This window comes from Rhinopithecus roxellana, chromosome 17 (assembly GCF_007565055.1).
Source record: "Rhinopithecus roxellana isolate Shanxi Qingling chromosome 17, ASM756505v1, whole genome shotgun sequence".
Lineage (NCBI taxonomy): Eukaryota > Metazoa > Chordata > Mammalia > Primates > Cercopithecidae > Rhinopithecus > Rhinopithecus roxellana.
The window spans coordinates 112,512,773-112,533,444 of NC_044565.1; the positions used below are offsets into that span (position 1 = coordinate 112,512,773).

A 20,672-nucleotide genomic window follows, 5' to 3' on the forward strand; every position below is an offset into this window, starting at 1 on the left:
AGTGGTTCCCATCAGGTTTTAAGGGAGACATAGCTCTCTGTGGGCTTGTTACTGTACCACATCTTAGCACATCCCTCTTCAACAATAAAGCAGGAAGAATTGGAATTAGGAAGCTACTGCTGCCAGGAGTGGGAGCTGGGGATGATAAAAGTGTAGGCTGGGCTGTGAATTCAGAGAAAGAATGCAAATCCAAGAGGTGTTTTGAATGGAGAGAATCTGGTAAGTAGAAAAGTCATTCACTCATATAAATATTTATTGAGCACCCATTAGCAAGGCACTGTGTGAGATACAAAGACCTTAAGTCACACCTCCAAGTGCTTACAATCTAGTTGAGAGGATAATACATATACATAAATTATAAAACAAACTGTCGAGCATAAATGGTAAAGAGAATAGACTTTGAAGGTGGGCCTGTCTTCAAGACCTGGCATCACCTTTTACCAGCTAGGTCACCTTGGGCAAGTGATTTAATCTCTAACCCTCAGGGTGCTCATCTGGAGATGCAGATGGTAACAGTGCCTACTTCATAGGGTTGGCGACAGGATCAATTAATCTACTTCCTGTAAAACCCTTAGCTGAGTGTTTACCTCATTGTAAGCGCTCAGTAAGTGCCAGCTGCTAGCAGTAGAAGTAAGAGATCTAAAAGCTGGGACACAAGAGAACAAGATTAGGGCCCCAAAAGCTCCAAGACAGGGGGACTAAAACAGCCATCAAAACAACCGTTCTGAAAAAAAATCGTACTGCTCTGGTATCATTCTGCCTTTCCCTCCTGCTGCAGCCACCAGTTACTTAAAGTGCAGTGATACCTGGGGCCTAGGTTCTCAGATAAGAGATGTGTCTCCTCCTAACATCTATCCTATTGTCTGACAAACCTCTTCAAACTTTTGTATCTTTAGAGTCATTTCCACGGCCTCCCTACAGTTCTGTAACACAGCAGGAAGGGAGTCATCTCCATGGCCTGCCTACAGTTCTGTAACACAGCAGGAAGGGAGTGCCTATTGAACACTCTGGTGCATAAGCAGGCCAGGACAGTGGCAGCCAGGGTGGGTAGAATGAGCAAACGGCAGCTTTGTTTAAGATAGGGGAGACCTATCTCGAATTTGTGGAAGTCCTTGTCCCGCCCAAGCTTTCGCCCAACTCAGTCTATTCCCTGCTTGGCGTAACGCCGCTGATGCTGAATAACGGAAGATTTTGAACTGAACACTTTCCCACACACGCTGCATTCAAAGGGCTTCTCTCCTGTGTGGACGCGCTGATGCCGCGTGAGCCGGCACCGCTGGCTGAAGGCTTTCCCACACTCGCTGCATTCATATGGCTTGTCTCCAGTGTGGATCTTCTGATGCTGCGTAAGGGACGAGCGATCAAAGAAAGCTTTGCCACACTCGTTACACTGATAGCGCGGGTCCCCGGCGTGAGCCTTCTGATGTCTGTTCAGTGATGAGACCCCATAGAACGCTTTCCCGCACTCGTTACACTCGTACGGCTTCCTGCCGGTGTGGATTAGCTGATGGCGAGTAAGAATGCTTTTCTGGCTGAAGGCTTTCCCACACTCATGACACTCATAAGGACTTTCTCCAGTGTGAATTCTATGGTGTCGAGTGAGGGACGAGCGGTCAAAAAAGGCCTTCCCACACTGGCTGCACTGAAAGGGCTTCTCCCCAGTGTGAATTCGCTGGTGGACAGTGAGGGACGCGCGGTCGAAGAAGGCTTTTGCGCACACGCCGCACTCGTAGGGACTCTCCCCGGTGTGTGACATCAGGTGTCTGCTGAGGCTGCTCCTGTGGCTGAAGGCTTTCCCACACTCACGGCAGCCGTAGGGCTTCTCCCCAGTGTGAGTCCTCCGGTGGCGGGTGAGGGATGAGTGGTCAAAAAAGGTCTTCCCACAGTCACTGCATTCCTGGTGTCTCTCTTTAGTGAGAACTTCCCTGGGCAGGGCTGACCCTCGCCGCATGCCTTTCTCCCGGAAAAGAGATTTCTTATGAGTCTCCCCTGAAGGGCTTTGCTTTTCTGTTCCCACCCTGCCATCGGGTGCATAAACTTCAAATTTAGGACACAGAGGACTTTGCCTTCCAAGGCATTCCCTCAGTGATCCTTCTGATTTTTCGTCTGAAGCATCATGAATCTCAGGCTTGGTTTCCCAGTCTGGAACAAACAGAAAACAGATGCAGTTTTTTTCCCTGGACTAGAAAATATTACAGCAGAAAGAAGAGATGCTTCGATGAGTCTGAAAGTAATGTATGGTCACTGCATTGCTTGCTCCCACAAATAGTACTACACTGCAGGGAGGGACTGAGACCTGGGAGTGAAGAAGGTGGCAGGGAACAGAACGGATGGTGGACACCTCAGAAAACAGGAGCATGTCCAGTGGGAGCATGGCCAGCACAATTAGGAGAGCATGCCACATGGACTGGATGGAGCTCAATAGAAATAGCAAAGTGTGGCCGGGCGCGGTGGCTCACTCCTATAATCCCAGCACTCTGGGAGGCCGAGGTGGGCGGATCACCTGAGGTCAGGAGTTCGAGACCAGCGTGGCCATCACGGCAAAACCCCGTCTCACTAAAATACAAAAATTATCCGGGTGTGGTAGCGGGCGCCTGTAATCCCAGCTACTTGGGAGGCTGAGGCAGGAGAATCGCTGGAACCCAGAGGCAGAGGTTACAGGGAGCCGAGACAGCGCCCCTGCGCTCCAGCCTGGGCGACAGAGCGAGACTCTGTCTTGGGAAAGAAAAAGAAATAGCAAGGCATGAGTGCGCCGTGTGACAGATGTGAGAGAGTAACACTTGGTGAATATAGATGGATAATACGCTAAGGTGTAAAGGGAATAAATGAAAGCTAGTGGGTGAAACACAACAAATAACAAAGCAAAAGACTGGAATGTGAGAGAGAGGCGAGAGCTGATGTTCCCCCATCACCCAAACAACAAATTCCATCCTGTCCTGTTGACACTCAGTTACCTGGAGAGACACTCTCTGGCCGTTCTCTCTCCTCAGACCCATGCAGATCTACTACCCGTGGCTTGTCCCCTCTCTTCAATTGGAAAATCACATCAGGTTGAGGAACTGGAAGGCCTGCTCAAAGAGACAGAAACAAACAAGTGGCTGTGTGTGATGACATATCACTCTCCCAAAGCTCAATCCCAGCTTCTAAGACTTTTTTGTTGTTGTTGAGACAGCGTCTCACTCTGTCGCCCCAGCTGGAGTGCAGTGGCCCGATCTCGGCTCACTGCAACCTCCACCTCCCAGGTTCAAGTGATTCTCCTGCCTCAGCCTCCCCACTAGCTGGAATTACAGGCGGGTGCCACCACACCTGGCTAATTTTTGTATTTTTAGTAGAGACGGAGCTTTGCCATGATGGCCACGCTGGTCTTGAACTCCTGACGTCAGGTGATCCACCTGCCTCGGCCTCCAAAACAGCTGGGATTACAGGCATTAGCCACTGTGCCTGGCCACAGTGTCTAAGTCTTTTAGAGAGAAAATGCAAAAGGCAGAACGCACAGGCCAAGAATGCAGAGTCTAAAGCAGAGGAAACTCTGGACAGAGGCCAGGACTGAGGCTATAAAAGGAGCAAGTGGCACAAGGTCAGAAGGTTGAGAGAACCCGTGTGGATTCACATGTTTATTCTTCCCTGTGAAGTGAATGGGAAGTTCCCGGTGTTAGTACTGGTAGGATGAAGGCTTAGGGGAGATGAGAATGAAATTAAGTCACCTTGAGTAAAAAAGTGTATCAAAACTGCCCATTTTTGTTCATTTGTTTGCCTTGAGCATTATGCTTTCATTGAAACAAATCTGTCTGGTTCATTCTAGGAAAATTAGAAGTGTATACAAGCAAAATGAAAAAAAAATCACCTTGCATACAGTGTATTTTCTTTCTTTCTATTCAGATATCCAAAGATACCTCTAGATACATTCTGTTAAAAACTGGATAATGAGGCTGGGCACAGTGGCTCCCCCCTGTAATCCCAGCACTTTGGGAGGCCAAGACGAGTAGATCACCTGAGGTCAGGAGTTCAAGACCAGCCTGGCCAACATGGTGAAACCCCATCTCTACTAAAAGTACACAAATTAGCAGGGTATGGTAGCTCATGGCTGTAATCCCAGCTACTTGGGAGACTGAGGCACGAGAACTGCTTGAACCCTGGAGACGGAGGTTGTAGTGAGCCGAGATTACATCACTGCACTCCAGCCTAGGCAACAGAGTGAGACTCTCTCAAAAAAATAAAATAAAATAAAATAAAATAATTAAAAACTGGATAATGAAATGATGCTGACTTGTAAACTTGATTTTTTTTTTCACATAATAAATTTAAAATACTATTTTATTTCAATCAGCACTGATCTACCTCACCATTGTAATAGCTACAGGATATTATGACATTGTATGGATAACATAATTTATTTAATGAATTCCCTTATGACAGATATTTAGATCATTTTTAATGTTTTGCTATTAACAAACAATAGTGTAATGAACATCTCCATACACCACGGATTGTTAGTCTTATTATTTCCTTAGGATAAATTCCCTGAAGCAAATCTATCCATTTTTGATTATATTAAAAAATAGATCCTGGAAATAGGCTTGGGCTCTAAACTTCCCTTTTGTTGAGGCCTCAACTTGGGAAAGAGGCACTTTCTTATTGGGCCCAAGGACTGTCTACTGGGTTTTATGTGGATTCTCTGTTGACAAAAGGGCCACACCCAGCATCTCCCTGTGGCTCTCCGTCCCTGACCTCAGGGGCTCTATTTTCCTCAACAGCCATCTGCTAACGCCTGTAACAAAGGCTCCTTCCTGAATATTCCATTCTGTCTGGGAGACTATTGGCCTGATTACATTACTCTGGGGGGTGTTAGCACTTACTTTTTGACCTGCCTGGTAGGAAATCTGCACTGCGAGTCCTGTCACTGCTGCTTAGTTTAAACCAGCTTCTCATTCTGGGCACTCCCTCAGCCTCTCACTCGTGAAGCCCCTGAGAGGTTCCCATAACCTCCGGGAGCCCAGCTTTACTTTTCACTAATACCGGAATCAGTAGTGACTCTTAACTTTCTCCTTGTTACACAAGTCTCTATAATTACAAAGTGTGTTCTGTGAGCATCTAAGACTGTACCTAAGACAAATACTCAAAATCAAACATATCTCTGGTGACCTCAGAGGCACAACCCTGTATTCTGACAAGATGGCCCCCTGCCCCAGCGCACGCTTCTCTGGGTGAGCTGAGTTACCTGACTGGCGAGTTGGGAGAAGAGCTGGGCATATGGAACTCGGCGTCTTCCACCTGCCCCTCTGGAGACCCAGCTCCCTGCCTCTAACACACACTCTGCTCGGTCCCTCAGCCCTCACTGGCCCTCCTTCCATTTTGCCAGGGCAGGCTGCTGAGCGAGAGAGCCTATGGTCATCCAGCACTGCCCATGGCTGGGGAGGCATGTCTGCCCAATGCTGGGGTTCAGTATTGAGCCCGCCATTGCTGTACTCTGATGCCACATCTTTCAACTCTTACCTTGTCTCTCAAGTGGCTCAGAACTCAGTGGGGAGGAGAAAGGTAATAATTCCTCAGCCCTCTCAGCCCCACATTAGCATAGGACAGACTGTACCTCCTCATGGAGGCTCCCCTTACCCAATGACACGATGCTGTTATAGTTCTCCAGCATCACCTCCTTGTAGAGGTCCCTCTGTATGGGGACCAGATGACTCCACTCTTCATCTGTGAAAACCACAGCCACGTCTTCGAATGTCACTGATTCCTGAAAATACAGTCACATTCTCCTTTACTCTTAACCCTTCTCTTTATTTGGACCAGACCAAAAATGTCAAAGATGACAGCCCTGGAGGATGCATGGTGGGAGGGAAGAAAAACAATTCTGACTGAGTAGAACTTCAAAGCATTTGGGAAAAGTGGCCTCATCACCCAAGACATGGAGTTCTTGGTCAGAATCTCACAGCACTACACCTGCAGCTAAGCTTCTGAGTATCAGCCTCTTTCTTCAGACCTCTAAAACCAGCACAAAAAAATTCCTGTGTGCCTTTCACCTGGCTTCCTCAAATGGCAACATTTTCCACGTTTGCTTTATCTTTCTGTCTCTCTCTAGATACACATTCTCCTATCTTTTTGCTAAGCCTCTTGACTAACTTGCCAACATCAGGTGTCTTTAATCCTAAATATTTCAATGTGTATTTTGTAAAAACAAGGGCATACTGTTGTTATGATCACAGTATAACTATAAAAAATGGAGAAATAGGCTGGGCGTGGTGGCTCACACCTGTAATCCCAGCACTTTGGGAGGCCAAGGCGGGCGGATCATGAGGACAGGAGATGGAGACCATCCTGTCTAGCACAGTGAAACCCTATCTCTACTAAAAATACAAAAAAATTAGCCAGGCGTGGTGGTGGCGCCTGTAGTCCCAGCTACTCCGGAGGCTGAGGCAGGAGAATCGCTTGAACCTGGAAGGTGGAGCTTGCAGTGAGGGGAGATCGTGCCACTGCACTCCAGCCTGAGTGACAGAGTAAGACTGCGTCTCAAAAAAAATAAAATAAAAAGGAGAAAATAGCATTGATCTTATCCTATTATGTAATCTACAGTCTTACTCAGATTTCACCAATTGCCTTTGTTTTTTACAAATCCTTAGAATAATGGTGTTGATTAGATCACCTGTAGGATCCCCCTCATTTCATTCCAATGCTCTGTGATTCTGTAAGATTGCATCTCTTTACCTCCAGTTCTAAAACCTCAGATGAGTCTCCAGTGTGTCGGCAAAAGTTCTAGCCCGGGGTGCAGAATGTAAGACTCTGCCCTTGGGCAGGAATGGAGCAAGCCACATGTCTGTAGCACAGGAGACTCTCTCCAGGGCTCTCAGCACCCTGAAGAGAGGTGCTCTACAGTGTGTATCACACATCCAGCCTGGCCCCACACTCCCTGAACACCGGGGCCTCCTCTCAGTCCACACATGAATGTACCAAAGGGACAGTCAGGACCAGAACCAGCCCACTATTCCCCAAACCTTCCAGTCAGACCCTAGCATTGGCTTCTAGGCAAAATCACTCACAGCGAAGGCTCCAGGAGTTGTAAGTCTGGTGACGAGCTAGTGGGCACGTGCTCACGGCAAGAAAAGGTCACTAAAGGATACCTCAAGTCAAATGGGAAAGAAATACTCTCTATGGAGTCCTTCATCTGCCTGGCCGGCTCTGCTCAAAGAGGCTCCAGGATAAAGAAAAGTGGTTATATTCTGGAAACGAATGGAGTGCTTCAGAAACACAAAAGGCCACCTCACCTGGCATCTGGTGGTCGGAGACACAGCAGCCATTCTTTCCTGTGTGCTGTCCTTGTAGACAAGGGCAGAGTCCTAATGAAGCAGAAGTGTGGGGTGAGAAAGAAGGTATGAGAAAGACCAGGACTGTCACATAGTGTTTTGACCCATGAAGCCCATACTAGGGGGATACGTCATTCTCAATACCTTACAAAAGGGGGTCAAAGTCAAGCAAGGCCAGGAACAACCCCAGACCACCCCAGAATGAGAGCTAACAACCATGGAATTGCCAATTAGACCACAATGTGGTGGTGGTTTTACCATGATGCTAGAGGCAGAGTTCTATTCCTGAGAGTCAAGAGCGGTGTAAGATTCACACAGTATGTATACGTATAAACTCACATTCATGATTGCCCTGAACAATTACTGGGCAAAAACCATAAGCAATTTTGTAAATGACTACATGGACAAGACATATCAAAGACAATCCAGTCTCTTCAAAGGAAAAAGACCCCACTCGTAGCCCCTGCTAAAGGACCGTCCCTTGGGCAGGTTTTGTACCATGTGACCCTGTGTCTCATTCCTGGAGCCACACTGATTAGGCCACAGGTGGGCAATGCGTAGGTGACTAGTAGACTGAGACGTGATCTGGCTTGAAAAGGTGTGACATCCTTCCTTGGGAATGTGAACGAAGAAATGTCAGGACAAGGAAGTGACTAGTTGAAAGGATATCATGAGGTCCCGAAGCAGCCACGAGGATCGGGGAACCAAAGTTACCAGCAGTAGAACCCGTGGGCACGTGGGAGGTACAAGGTAGAGAAAAGGTCATAACAGACCACGGGACCAGGGGCAGGCAGGGGGAGCCCGGCGCAGTCCCACCAGCAGTGGAACGCTGATGCAGAGACCTGAGAATTCCTGGGGAGGCCCTCACCTCGCCTAGCACCACCCACGGGTCCAATTTCCATGCAAACCAGCCTTATTTATTCATAGATTGCCATAATACTCTAACCCTCTTGGGCTCTGTGCAAGATCTTACCACTAATTCCCTTTACTGGGATTAGCGAAGTCTCAGTTTTTCACAATCAAGAGTCTAATTAAAACAGCAGACCAGGCACAGTGGCGCATGTCTGTAATCCCAGCACTTTGGGAGGCTGAGGTGGAAGGATCACTTGAGGCCAGGAGTTCTCGAGACCAGCCTGGGCAACATAGCAAGACCCCTGTCTCTACAAAAATAAAAAATATAAAAATAAAACAAGAGCATTAAATCCCACATTTCTGGGATTTATGGTGGCTGGGAGATGGTGTGGGCCTCGTGTAGAGGAGGAAAAGGCATATTTGTGGTGCACTGACCATTCTCCAACAGTCAAGGGGATGTGGTCACTGCTTCTTGTGACTCATTCATCCTTCTCTTCAACCAGCATTTATTCAGCACCAACTACTTACACCAAGCACAAAAAAACTGTCAGACGCTGTCTTTGTCCTCCAGAAGCTATAGCTTAGCACAGAGAACAAACAAGTAAATGAAATAATATTTCACTCCAGGATGTGTAAGTGCAGCAAAGCGGTATGCACAGCAATCCATGAGAGCACCTCAGAGGCTCACCTAACCCAGCAGGGAGGGATGGAGGGAGGAGCACTGCAGCTTTCTTGACAGGAGTGGGATCTAAGCTAAGTTTTCATTTGTGGGAGGAGCCAGAACCTTCTAAATCTTGAGAAAAAAACCTCAAGTTTCTCAAAAAGAAGGAGGCAGGTCTTTACATGGAAAGGATTAACAACAAAAATTAGCTTAGAATGGTAGAAGTCTAGGCTGTGAGTAGTGCTGTGGGGAAGATGAAGCTAAAGAGGTAGGCAGAGGCCAGTTTCATCAAGGAGAGTTTTGCACGGTCCTTTCTCCACAGGCCTGGAGATTACTGAAAGATTTGGGTGTGGACATGTCATCACGTCTGTGCTTTAGAAAAACCACTGTGACTCACAGCAAGGGCCTTGAAACATACTGTTTGACCCAGCAATTATCTCCTAGGAATTTATACTAAGGAAATAAGTAATAATATGTACACAGCTTTTTATGACTCATCATTAACACTAACCCTTACTGACAGCTATGTTCCAGGGCACTTCCTAAGCACTCTGTATGTATTATCTTATTTAATCTTTTCAATAAGGCAGCAAAAATTTGAAATATCTTAAACATCTGGAGACTTGGGTAAGTAATTTCTGGTCCAGTCCATACATAAGTGGAACACTATTAAACATCATCTTGGCCTGGTGCATTGGCTCACGCCTGTAATCCCAGCACTTTGGGAGGCCGAGGCAGGTGGATCATGAGGTCAAGAGATGGAGACCATCCTGGTCAAAATGGTGAGGCCCTGTCTCTACTAAAAACACAAAAAAATTAGCTGGGTGTGGTGGCACGCGCCTGTGGTCCCAGTTACTTGGGAGGCCGAGGTGGGAGAATTGGTTGAACCCGGGAGGCGGAGGTTGCAGTGAGCCAAGATCGTACCACTGCACTGCAGCCTGGCGACAGAGACTCCATCTCAAACAAACCAAACCAAAACAAAAAAACCCATCATCTTAATAACAACTAGCATTATTGAGCATTTGCTATTTGCCAGGTATTGTGCTAAGTGCTTTTTATAAGGATAATTTAACTCCATCCTCATAAATCAATAAGGAAGACACATTTTACATATTAGGAAATTAAGGCTTTGTAAGAAGCTGAGGTAGAACTTGAATCCAAGTCAGGCTGGGAGCTTTTAACTTTTATGCTATCATGATTTATTTTCATGAAAAGACAGCCACATCAATTACAGATGAATAGACTAGTACAGAAAATCCCAAAACATATCCAAGCATTAGGGAAGCCTGATGTGTGACTGAGGTGGCATTACAAGTCAGTGGGGAGAAGATCACTAGTGATAAACTGCAAACAACGTCAATGTCCATTAATCAGATAATGGATTTGTGAATATATACACATATATGAATATTATACATTATTAACAGAGATAAATTGCAAAAAACATAATTACTAGGCAAAAAATAAGTTTTAGAATGACTTACTGTATAATATTTACATAAAATTTAAAAACAGGTAGATAATACCTGCAAAAATCTATTAACACTTGGGACAATAAGCACCAATGTGTACATATCTGAGAAGACAGGGAAATAAGACTGGGGAGGGATACCCAGGATACTTCAGCTTTATAATGCTTTGTTTCTTACAAAAAAAAAAAAATCAACAATTGAAAAAAACTCACAAAGAATGGCCAGGCACAGTGGCTCACACTTGTAATCCCAGCACTTTTGGAAGGCCAAGGCATGCGGATCACTTGAGGTTAGGAGATCGAGACCAGTTTGGCCAACATGGTGAAATCCCATCTCTACTAAAAATACAAAAATTAGCCAGGCATGATGGCACATGGCTGTAATCCCAGCTACTCCGGAGGCTGAGGCAGGAAAATCGCTTGAACCTGGAAGGCAGAGGTTGCAGTGAGCTGAGATCATGCCACTGCACTCCAGCCTGGGTGAAAGAGTGAGACTCCATCTCAAAGAAAAAAAAAAAATACCCACTAAGAAATTCAAAAATACTACGTGAAGAATGTACACTCTTAAAATTACATACTTGTACGTGCACATTATGTATAGAAAAAGGACGAACACATATTAAAATGTAAATGAAATTTGAGTGGTGAGTTATAAGAGATTTTTATTTTCTTACCATTCTTTATGTATTTTTTTCAACAAGAGTATGTCCTTATTTTGGTGTACAGAAAAAATAACAGGAAGGAAGGAAGAGTGGTGTGCAGAAAAGTTATAGCGGACCTGAGACTGCTATTCCTAGAAAGTTCTGCTTGCATGCTGGCCCTTCGCTGCCAGGTGGAGATTTCGATTTTGAGAGGGTTCCCTAAGAGAGAAAGGTGGTCTACTATGCCTAAACTATTTATGCAAACAATGTGGTTTATGGTGAACACCTGCTTTCCTATTGGAGGGTCTGGAATTTTGGTATGTGTTAGACAGACGGTGCCTAGGTGACCAGCTCTCAGTAAAAACGTGGGTTGAGTCTCCAGGGAGCTGCCTTGAGCAGAGATTGTTGCTGCATTTTCGTTGCTGGGGGAAGGAGTGTGCTCCATGTGACACCCTCATGGGAGAAGGAGAATAGAAGCAAGCCTGTAAGCAGATTCCTCTACCCGGCTTGTCTTTTCCCCTTATGATCTGGCTGCCTGTCCTTGCAGGGTCATCACCATACTCTTAGTCAGAAGTACAACTACCGGTCGAGTCTTGAGTCATTCTAATGAATCCCTGAACCTGGGGTGATCCTGGGGACCCCAACACAGGTGGCCACACCACACTGAGTGGCTGTGGTGTGATGGGATTACAGGAAAGAAAGAATGGAGGTGAGCAGACCATTGAGGAGAGTGCTGTACTTCAATAAGAAAGATGACAAACTGAATGAAAGCTGTGAAAGCAGAAATGGAGGAAACTGCTGTCAAACTATTAAGAACAGACAGGCCGGGCGCAGTGGCTCACACCTGTAATCTCAGCACTTTGGGAGGCCGAGGTGCGTGGACCACGAGGTCAGGAGTTCAAGACCAGCCTGGCCAAGATGGTGAAACCCCGTTTCTACTAAAAATACAAAAATGAGCCAGGCACCGTGATGGGCACCTGTAATCCCAGCTACTTAGGAGGCTGAGGCAAAAGAATCGCTTGAACCCGAGAGGCAAACGTTGCAATGAGCCAAGATCACGCCACTGCACTCTAGCCTGGGCAACAGAGCAAGACTCCATCTCGGGGGGGGGGGGGGGGAAGAAGAAGAACAGAAAATACACTGGCTGGAAGAAGAGGCTGAAGGTGATGAGGGCAAAAATGATGTCCAGGTTACCACTGCGGCGTGGATAACGATGCTGTTCATGGAGATAAGCAACAGAGAAGGAGGACGGAAGGGAAAACCAATGAGTACAGTTTTGGACATTCAGAATTTGAGCTGACCCCACATCCTTGAATAAGAAAACTCAGATGACTCTGGCTCCCACTGGCCAGATAAGTAATAAAAATCATTAGTGCTAAATAAAATAATTTGAACTTTGAAGGGCTATGAGTTTCATACTCAAAATAGAAAAGTTAATATAAAGTATGCCATAAAAGTTGCAATACAAGGAAGGCAATGTTTAAAACTTTAGTTATATAAAAAGGTACTTTTTTCTATTAATTGTATGACTATTCATAAAGTATAGATGTACCCTTGGGATATATACTTGTATCTACTCATCTAAGAATGTAAAAAGAAATTTGGAATGGGAATAAACCAGGTAATTCCAGACACAGAACTACATACCCCAAACAGGGAGGACTCATCAGTACTGGGGCTACAGGTAACTATCAGGGAGAAAGAGAAATGGGCTCTACTAACAATGAACCTATGTATCCAAAGAGGCATAGTAACCGTGCAGATTTCATCCTTTCTCCCTTAGGAGATGAGTCCTACAGCTAGACTTATGAATCAAAGATACAAACAAGGAACAACTAAGTTTTCAAAAATGTCAAAAGACCAGATCAATAGATATTTACTGGTCTGTTTGGCAGCATTTAACTCTATTCTATAATGGGGCTATCATATTCTTGGATATTTGGGGATTTTCTGTTCTAGTCTATTGGTCTGTTACCTTTGCTATCTTTTCATGAAAATAAATCATTATAGCTTAAGAGTCACAGGTTGCCAGACAGCTCAGGGTTATTTAACAATGGGTTCACACTGGCCAAGCAAAATTTTAAAGGAATATTACCTTGAGGGTGAATGCCAGTTTGCAAAAACTATGCGAAAAACAAGCAAAAACTTATTGGAAAAAGAAGTTTAGGTAAGTATAAGCAAGAAATTTCTGCATAACTTTTGTCTTCTACCACACCAAAGATTCCCAGGAATGAGTTTCAAGGGAAGCAGGGTTATATGTTAGAAAGCACTACACAGGCATGGAATTATTAACCATGAAGCCTTGGATGAGTTACTTAAGCCAATAGCTGTTTGCTGCCTAACTCACAGAGTAGTTACAAATGGTAAGACCATTAATATAAAGCATTTATCATCCAGTTCATTCAACAAATACAAGTTCTCTTCCTTTCTACTGCTCAGTGCAATCCATCCACTCATTGCACTATTCAACGACTACGTACCAAGTAGCCGTTATGTGCTAGGCAGCGAGATATGTGAGGTCAACAAGACAGAAATGTCTGTCTCCAGGACTTTACCTGTGTTCTAACTGTTTTCTTTTTTTTTTGGAGGCGGAGTCTTGCTCTGTTGCCCAGGCTGGAGTGCAGTGGCGCGATCTCGGCTCACTGCAAGCTCCACCTCCTGGGTTCATGCCATTCTCCTGCCTCAGCCTCTGGAGTAGCTGGGACTACAGGGATGCACCACCATGCCCAGCTAATTTTTGTAATTTTAGTAGTGACAGGGTTTCACCATTTTGGCCAGGATGGTTTCAATCTCTTGACCTCATGATCCACCCGCCTCAGCCTCCCAAAGTGCTGGCATTACAGGCGTGAGCCACCGCACCTGGCCCCCAGTCTTTTTTTTTTTTTTTTTCCCAGCATTTTCCACCCTAGTAGTACTTTCTTTCGACATCTTCAAAGACATACAAGCCTCTTCTACCTGAAACTATTTTCACTGAATCCCATGACGTCCTTCTAGCAAAACAGTTCTCATTTAAGCTTTCCTTTCATGATCAAACTTTTTGGAGAGTAATACAAACCTACTGACTCCATACTGTCACCACTTACTCTTCTCCAGTCCCTGTTTTTCAGTTTTGCCCCTCACACACCTGAAAGGGCATGCTTGAAAGCTACCTTTTTTTATTTTGAGGCAGAGTTTCACTCTTGTCACCCAGGCTGAAGTGCAATGGCATGATCTCAGCTCACTGCAACCTCCACCTCTCAGGTTCAAGTGATTCTCCCACCAAAGCCTCCCGAGTAGTTGGGATTACAGGCACCCGCCATCATGCCCAGCTAATTTTTGTATTTTTACAGAGATGGGGTTTCACCATGTTGGCTAGGCTGGTCTTGAACTCCTGACCTCAAGTGATCTGCCCACCTCGGCTTCCCAAAGTGCTGGGATGACAGGCATGAGCCACTGCGCCCGGCCTACCAATGCATTTCTGATCTTATCTCTATTTCTCTGTAGCTTTTCACTATTCTGACAAGCTTCTGCTTGTTCCAGTGGTTACTGTAACTGCTATGATACTGCACTAGCCTTTCTTCCAACCACTAAAATAGCTGTCTCTCTGTGACTCTTTTTCCCCACTTTTGCCCTGGAAACATGGGTGCTGCCCATAGTTCAGTCTTTGTACTTTCTTCATTTTTGCCATCCCTCAGAAAGTCCATCCACACTCAGGGCTCCATTTTCCAACTCTACAGATGTCCATGTCCTGTAACTGTATTGTAATTGTACAACTGTATTGCATTCTTCCAAACTCATCCTGCATTTCCAATGCAGGATGACTGCAAACCTTGAATTAGGCGTTCCGCCATCACCTCAAAACTATCTTCCTTTAGGCAATTCCCCACATCCACGTCTCTTCCTGGCTTTACATTTGTATCAGATGTTTTATTCTTCTCCCAGGTGTCCCAAACTCAAACTCTTACCTCACTCTCTTTCCTCCCAAATCTAGTCACCAGGCCCTTCTGACTCTTCTTTTGCAATGTCATCTGTATCCTTCCCTTTCACTACCACCCCCTGAATTCAAGTCCACAACAGCTTACTTCAGAACTGCCATACATTCCTAACTGGCTCTCTGCTTCTGGTCCTTTCCCCTCTCTAGTCCGGAATGTGACCTCTAGAACAACTGTCCCCAAATAGTTCGATTCGTGTCAGTCCCCGGATCACACCCACACAAGCCGCCTTGCCTACTGGGTCTTGTCCCGATTCTCTGAGTCCCGGGCCCTGGCTCCCAGCGTACCTTTTCTTCAACCTGTCTACCACTGTTCCTAAATTTCTGTAAAAATTCTCTCCAGCTCAAATCTGCCTAACGCTTAGCTGCTGCTTTCGTGGTTTTTTTTTTTTTTTTTTTTTTTCACGTCAAATCCCACCTCCTTCACGAAGCCCTCCAGCACTCGTGCGGAGGCCCAGGGCAGGGAGCTAAATGAGGCCATCTGAGGCGCTCGCTGGGAAAGAGGGAGCGGGCAGCACCCTAAATTTGGTGTCAATTCCTCCCACGTTCATTAAGCACCCATTATGGGAAGAAGAAACGGGAGAGGCGGAGGAAGACTCCAAACCTCCACCTGAAAGTCCGGGACCGACATACAATGGGTGCCCAGACCCCACGGGACACACGCACACACGGGGGTGGGTGCACAACTTTCCGTCCGCACGGAGTCGTCGCCACACACGCTCTGCTAGCCTCGCCCTTATCACCCCGTTTTGCTCCCACAGCACCTCCCCAAAGTTCTCAAGTCCCTTCTCGAAGCTGCTGCGCTCACTCCGCTCCTGGGAGACACACACCCACAACCCTCACCTCCGGCACAGAGTGCTCGGGACCCGGGAAGACGACGCCTCTTCAGGTCGGTAAGCAACGCGCCTGCGCAAAGGGTCCCGGCGCCCGCGCTCCCAATCAACGCGCTGCCTTCGCAAGGACTTCATCTCCCAGAAGTCTGCGCGCCCGGTGCGCTTTAATATGACGTCCGAAAATCTGCGAACGCCGGCTTCGCGCGGTTGAACAGCCAAAATGGCAGCGCTGTCGCGTTAGCTGGGAGAGCGAGCCGTTGCGGATGTTTGTGAGACTTATGGTCACTCTGAAGTACTGCCTGCGTCTGGTGTCCAGTCCCTCCAGTCATCCGATGGGAGCGCCGTCCGCAGGGAATGTGTCTCTCTGATCCTGGTGCCTCTGCCCAGCCCTGGGGAAGACCTGGACGAAATCGAGTCATCTAGCGTTGGGAAGGGGCTTATTTCCGCTTCCGTTTGTCCACTTGCAGAAATTTGATTCTGGAATTTTGGCCGGAGAGGCAGTTTGGTTCTGAGAACAGGGCTGGGGTTCCAGGCAGGGTCTGTGCATATATTTGCGTTGGAAGGAGAGAAGAGCCTAGGACATATATGTATTAACTGTGCAGCTGGTCTGACTCCCGACAGCTTGAGCGCACACCAGCCGGCCTTGGAGTTGCTGGAAGGGCGCTGACTGCAAGCTACGATCACCCGGAAAGCTTTGGACATTGATGCCTGAGGCCCAGCTGTGGAGCAAAAGTTTGAAAAGAGCTGCAGGTGACTCTAACGTGCAGCTAAAGCTAAGAACCATTGAGCTATAGCTCAGGGAAGACTGAAAATTACAAAGAATATGATAAAATCCTACTTCAGGAACAAAACTACATTTTTCCAGGTTAATGCTTCCTTAGTGGTTTTTTTTTTTTTAAGTTTTTTGGGGGTACACAGTAGGTGTAAACATTTATGGGCCACCTGAGATATTTTGACACAGGCATGCAATATGTAATAATCTCATCAGGATAAATGGGATACCCATTACCTCAAGCATTTATCCTTTGTATTACAAACAATCCAGTTATATTCCTTTAATTACTTTAAAATATTCAATATTATTGGCTGTAGTTACTCCGATGTGCTATCAAATACAGTTATACTATTTCTTATTCTATTTTTGTACCTATTAACTAGCCCCATTTCCCCCACCACCACCACCCCTTCCCAGTCTCTCTTAATCATCCTTCTACTCTGCATCTTCGTAAGACTACACTTTCATTCAAAAAAAATCCTAATTGCTCACCATAAGCAAGGCATGGTTGAGTAAGTTACTGACCCAAATGAACTCTTGGTCCAATGGAAAAAAATCACAATAGAGGCAGTATGTTCTACAATTATGTCACACTCGACATACTATGAGAGTACAATGGAGGAAGGAAGCTATTAACTATGGTCGGGAAAGGTGGGAAAGGATTGCTATAATTGGTGTACTTAAAGTAATTACTTAAGAAAAAAAGTGTGATCTAAACAGAGAATAGCACCTGCAAAGGCATAGTCTAGAGGATAAAAGTGAAAAGAATTTGTAGCAAAATGAATAGCTTGTGGATAACGTTTAGGGGCCAATAACTATCTTGAGGTAAGGCCAGGTTGTGGCTGACTTCATGTTGTATTAAGGGGTTTGGACCTTCCTAGAAGATTAGAGCTTGATTAAAGTGACAACATCCACAAGAGAAATATTTTCTTTTTGTTCTATTCTGTGTGGTGGTTTTTATTATTTATTTAGCTTTATACTGAGGGTGGAAACTGGGGTCCTGAAAGTGTTTCTTTCTGGAATATTCCGCACCCACTGGCAGGCCCTAGGCTTTGTCTTTACTGCTTCCAGGTAGCTGCCAAAGTGGAAGTTTATATTCTCTAGGATTTAGCAGCCTCAAAGTCAGGCTTTTTGCTCGATTCTCAGAATTCTAGCTCTCATTTTTTGAGACAGGCTCTGGCTCTGTCAGCCAGGCTGGAATGCAGTGGCATGCTCTCAGCTCACCGTAACCTCCACCTCCTGGGCTCATGCAGTCCTCCCATCTCAGCCTCAGGAGTAGCTGGGACTACAGGCGTGCACAACCAGGCCCGGCTAATTTTTGTATTTTTTTTTTTTGTATTTTTTTTTTTTTGTAGAGACGAGGTTTTACCATGTTGCCCAGGCTGGTTTCGAACTTGGGCTCGAGCAATCCACCCTCTTCAGCCTCCCAGAGTGCTAGGATTATAGGCATAAGCCACTGCGCCTGGCCCATTTCACTTTTATTTTTTTGAATGTTTACACATTCCTCACTTTCATGCCTGCTCATCAGTGTGTTTATGAAGATGGTTGTAATTTTTCAGCATTTTTAGTTTTTCTTGATTAAGAGGGCTGTTTAGGCCATCTAATCTGCCATGTTACTGGGAAGATTAAGAGAATTTTAACTGATTTTCTCAAAAGAGTTAGGAGGAGCATATGGAAGCTAAGCAGCCAAGAAGTGACATATATTCATTTTTTTTAGAGTACAACAGATATCTCTTGGGCCCACAAGCTTGTAGGTTCTGCCAAATTGCGGGATGTTATGGCCATCTGATGGTGTTTAACAAACCAGTCCAAACTTAGTGACTTAAAACAACAGTTTTATTAGGCCAACACATTCTGTGGGTCGGGAACTTGGATGGGCACAACAGGGATGGGCACACAAGGGTATCATTTGGATATCCCCTCCAAATCTCATGTTGAGATGTAATCCCCAGTGTTGGAGATGGGGCCTGGTGGGAGGTATTTAGGTGATGGGGGCAGATCCCTCATGGCTTGGTGCTGTCCTTGCAATAGTGAGTACTCCTGAGATCTGGTTTTTACGTGTGTGGCACCTTCCTGCCCTCCCCAACTCTGTTTTGTTCCTGCTTTCGCCATGCAAAGTGCAAGCTCCCACTTCACCTTCCACGGTGAGTGAAAGCTCCCTGAAGCCTCCCCAGGAGCCAAACAGATGCTGGTGCCATGTTTCCTGTACAGCCAGAAGAACCAAGAACCAATGAAACCTCTTTTCTGTATAAATTACCCAGTTTCAGGTATTTCTTTATAGCAGTGCAGAATGGCCTAACACAGCTCGTTTCTGCTTCACAATGTCTGGATCCTCAGTTGGGAGGACTATATCTGGCACCCAGATTGGCACCTGTGGCTAGGCTCAGCTGGGACTGTTAGTCCCCACATGTAGCCTCTCTTTGTGCTTGGACTTTCTCACAGCATGGTGACCTCGGGGCAGTCAGGCTTCTTGCACCTCATTTCAGGGCTCTAAGAGGGTCCCAGTGAACAAGACAGAGGCTTCATGGCGTTTTTTTTTTTTTTTTTTTTTTGAGACAGAGTGTCGCTCTTGTTGCCCAGGCTGGAGTGCAATGGCATGATCTCGGCTCACCACAATCTCCACCTCCCGGGTTCAAGCGATTCTTCTGCCTCAGCCTCCTGAGTACCTGTGATTACAGACATATGCCATCACATCCGGCTAATTTTGTATTTTTAGTAGAGATGGGTTTTCTCCATGTTGGTCAGGCTGGTCTCCAACTCCCGAACTCAGGTAATATGCCCACCTCGGCCTCCCAAAGTGCTGGGATTACAGGCGTGAGCCACTGTGGCCAAGAAGCCGGTTTTTTTTTTTTTTTTTAGACGGAGTCTTGCTCTGTCACCCAAGCTGGAGTGCAGTGGTGCAAACTCGGCCCCCCGGGTTCCAGCAATTCTCCTGCCTCAGCCTCCTAGGTATCTGGGATTACAGGTGCACGCTACCACGCCCGGCTAATTTTTGTATTTTTTAGTAGAGATGGGGTTTAGCAGAGACAGGTGTAAGCCACTGCACCCAGCTACCAGTCTTAAAAGTTTACAAACTGTAGTCTGGGCGCGGTGGCTCATACCTGTAATCCTAGCACTTTGGGAGGCCGAGGCGGGCGGATCACAAGGTCAGGAGATTGAGACCATCCTGGCTAACATGGTGAAACTCCGTCTCTACTAAAAATACAAAAAATTAGCCGGGCGTGGTGGCAGGGTACCTGTAGTCTCAGCTACTCGGGAGGCTGAGGCAGGAGAATGGCATGAACCCGGGAGGCAGAGGTTGTGTTGAGCCAAGATCGTGCCACTGGCATCCAGCCTGGGAGACAGTGAGACTCCGTCTAAAAAAAAAAAAACAAAACTGTATGATTACAAACTGTATGATTCCATTTATGTGACATTCAGGAAAAGGCAAAACTATAGGGACAGGTAACAGCAGTGGTCACGGGTTGGGGTGGAAGAGGTGTTTGCAGAGGAACAGTAAAAGAAATGTTGAAGGTGGTGGAGAGTGTATAGGCTGGTAAGGACTGGAGCTCCACCAACAGTGCTTTGAGATGAAATGGTGCACTAGAGCACTGAGAAGGAGAGAGAATATGCCGGGGATAATTAACGTGCATTGTAACAAACAAGGGCCTCTGGATCAAGATCTGTCCCAAAGGACACAATGTAAGATTGGGGAATTTTAGACACTGTAGCAGGCCCAGAGGATGGGCATCAGGAAAAGGCAGTGGCCCTCAAGTTCATCTGAAGTAGTTCCATCTCTAGTTTTGTTGAGCCATCAATGAGATGAAAATCTTTTCTCATTTGTCCATCCCCTCACCTTTTTGGTTCAGAGCACCGAAGATGGAAAAGCTCCTATAGCAGCCATGGTTCCCAGACAATGTCCCCCTGCGTGGAAGAGGGCTTGCTTGCTGCGCCATCCTGGCCATCTGTGCCACTGGAAGTGCTGGCAGAAAAGTGAAACAGACTGCAAAAGCAGGAAAGGAGAATGGGCTCTTTGCCTTGATTTTGTAAGTTATTTTGTCCTGAACTCCTAAATAGAGCTGATAAACCAATCTCTCTATCCTCGTAAGTGGCCCTTCTCTGGCTGAGGACTGCCTCCAGAAAACCACTGTTTTAATACTCAGACTGAGTATTAGGCATCAGCGCTGCT

The 20,672-nt window shown here is 46.1% G+C and overlaps 1 protein-coding gene across 1 annotated transcript; it reads right to left on the minus strand.

The window, feature by feature from the left end:
• Positions 1 to 235: 235 nt before the first annotated feature.
• Positions 236 to 16,160, minus strand: ZNF2 (zinc finger protein 2). The gene is made up of 5 exons (XM_010362061.2): positions 15,740 to 16,160; positions 7,263 to 7,334; positions 5,611 to 5,737; positions 2,955 to 3,068; positions 236 to 2,142 (listed from the first exon to the last, which is right to left on the minus strand). Exons 2-5 carry the CDS (start codon positions 7,293 to 7,295, stop codon positions 1,139 to 1,141), a joined length of 1,278 nt encoding a protein of 425 aa, XP_010360363.1. The 5' UTR covers positions 7,296 to 7,334; positions 15,740 to 16,160; the 3' UTR covers positions 236 to 1,138.
• Positions 16,161 to 20,672: the final 4,512 nt, after the last annotated feature.

What these genes read in the sequence shown, in the direction of transcription:
- ZNF2 (XM_010362061.2), bottom strand. Translation starts at nt 7,295, where the DNA reads ATGGCTGCTGTGTCTCCGACCACCAGATGCCAG. An exon ending in CTCCGACCACCAGATGCCAG is followed by an intron (nt 5,738 to 7,262) that starts GTGAGGTGGCCT and finishes CTGTATTTTCAG; the next exon opens with GAATCAGTGACATTCGAAGA. An exon ending in TAACAGCATCGTGTCATTGG is followed by an intron (nt 3,069 to 5,610) that starts GTAAGGGGAGCC and finishes CTCTTTGAGCAG; the next exon opens with GCCTTCCAGTTCCTCAACCT.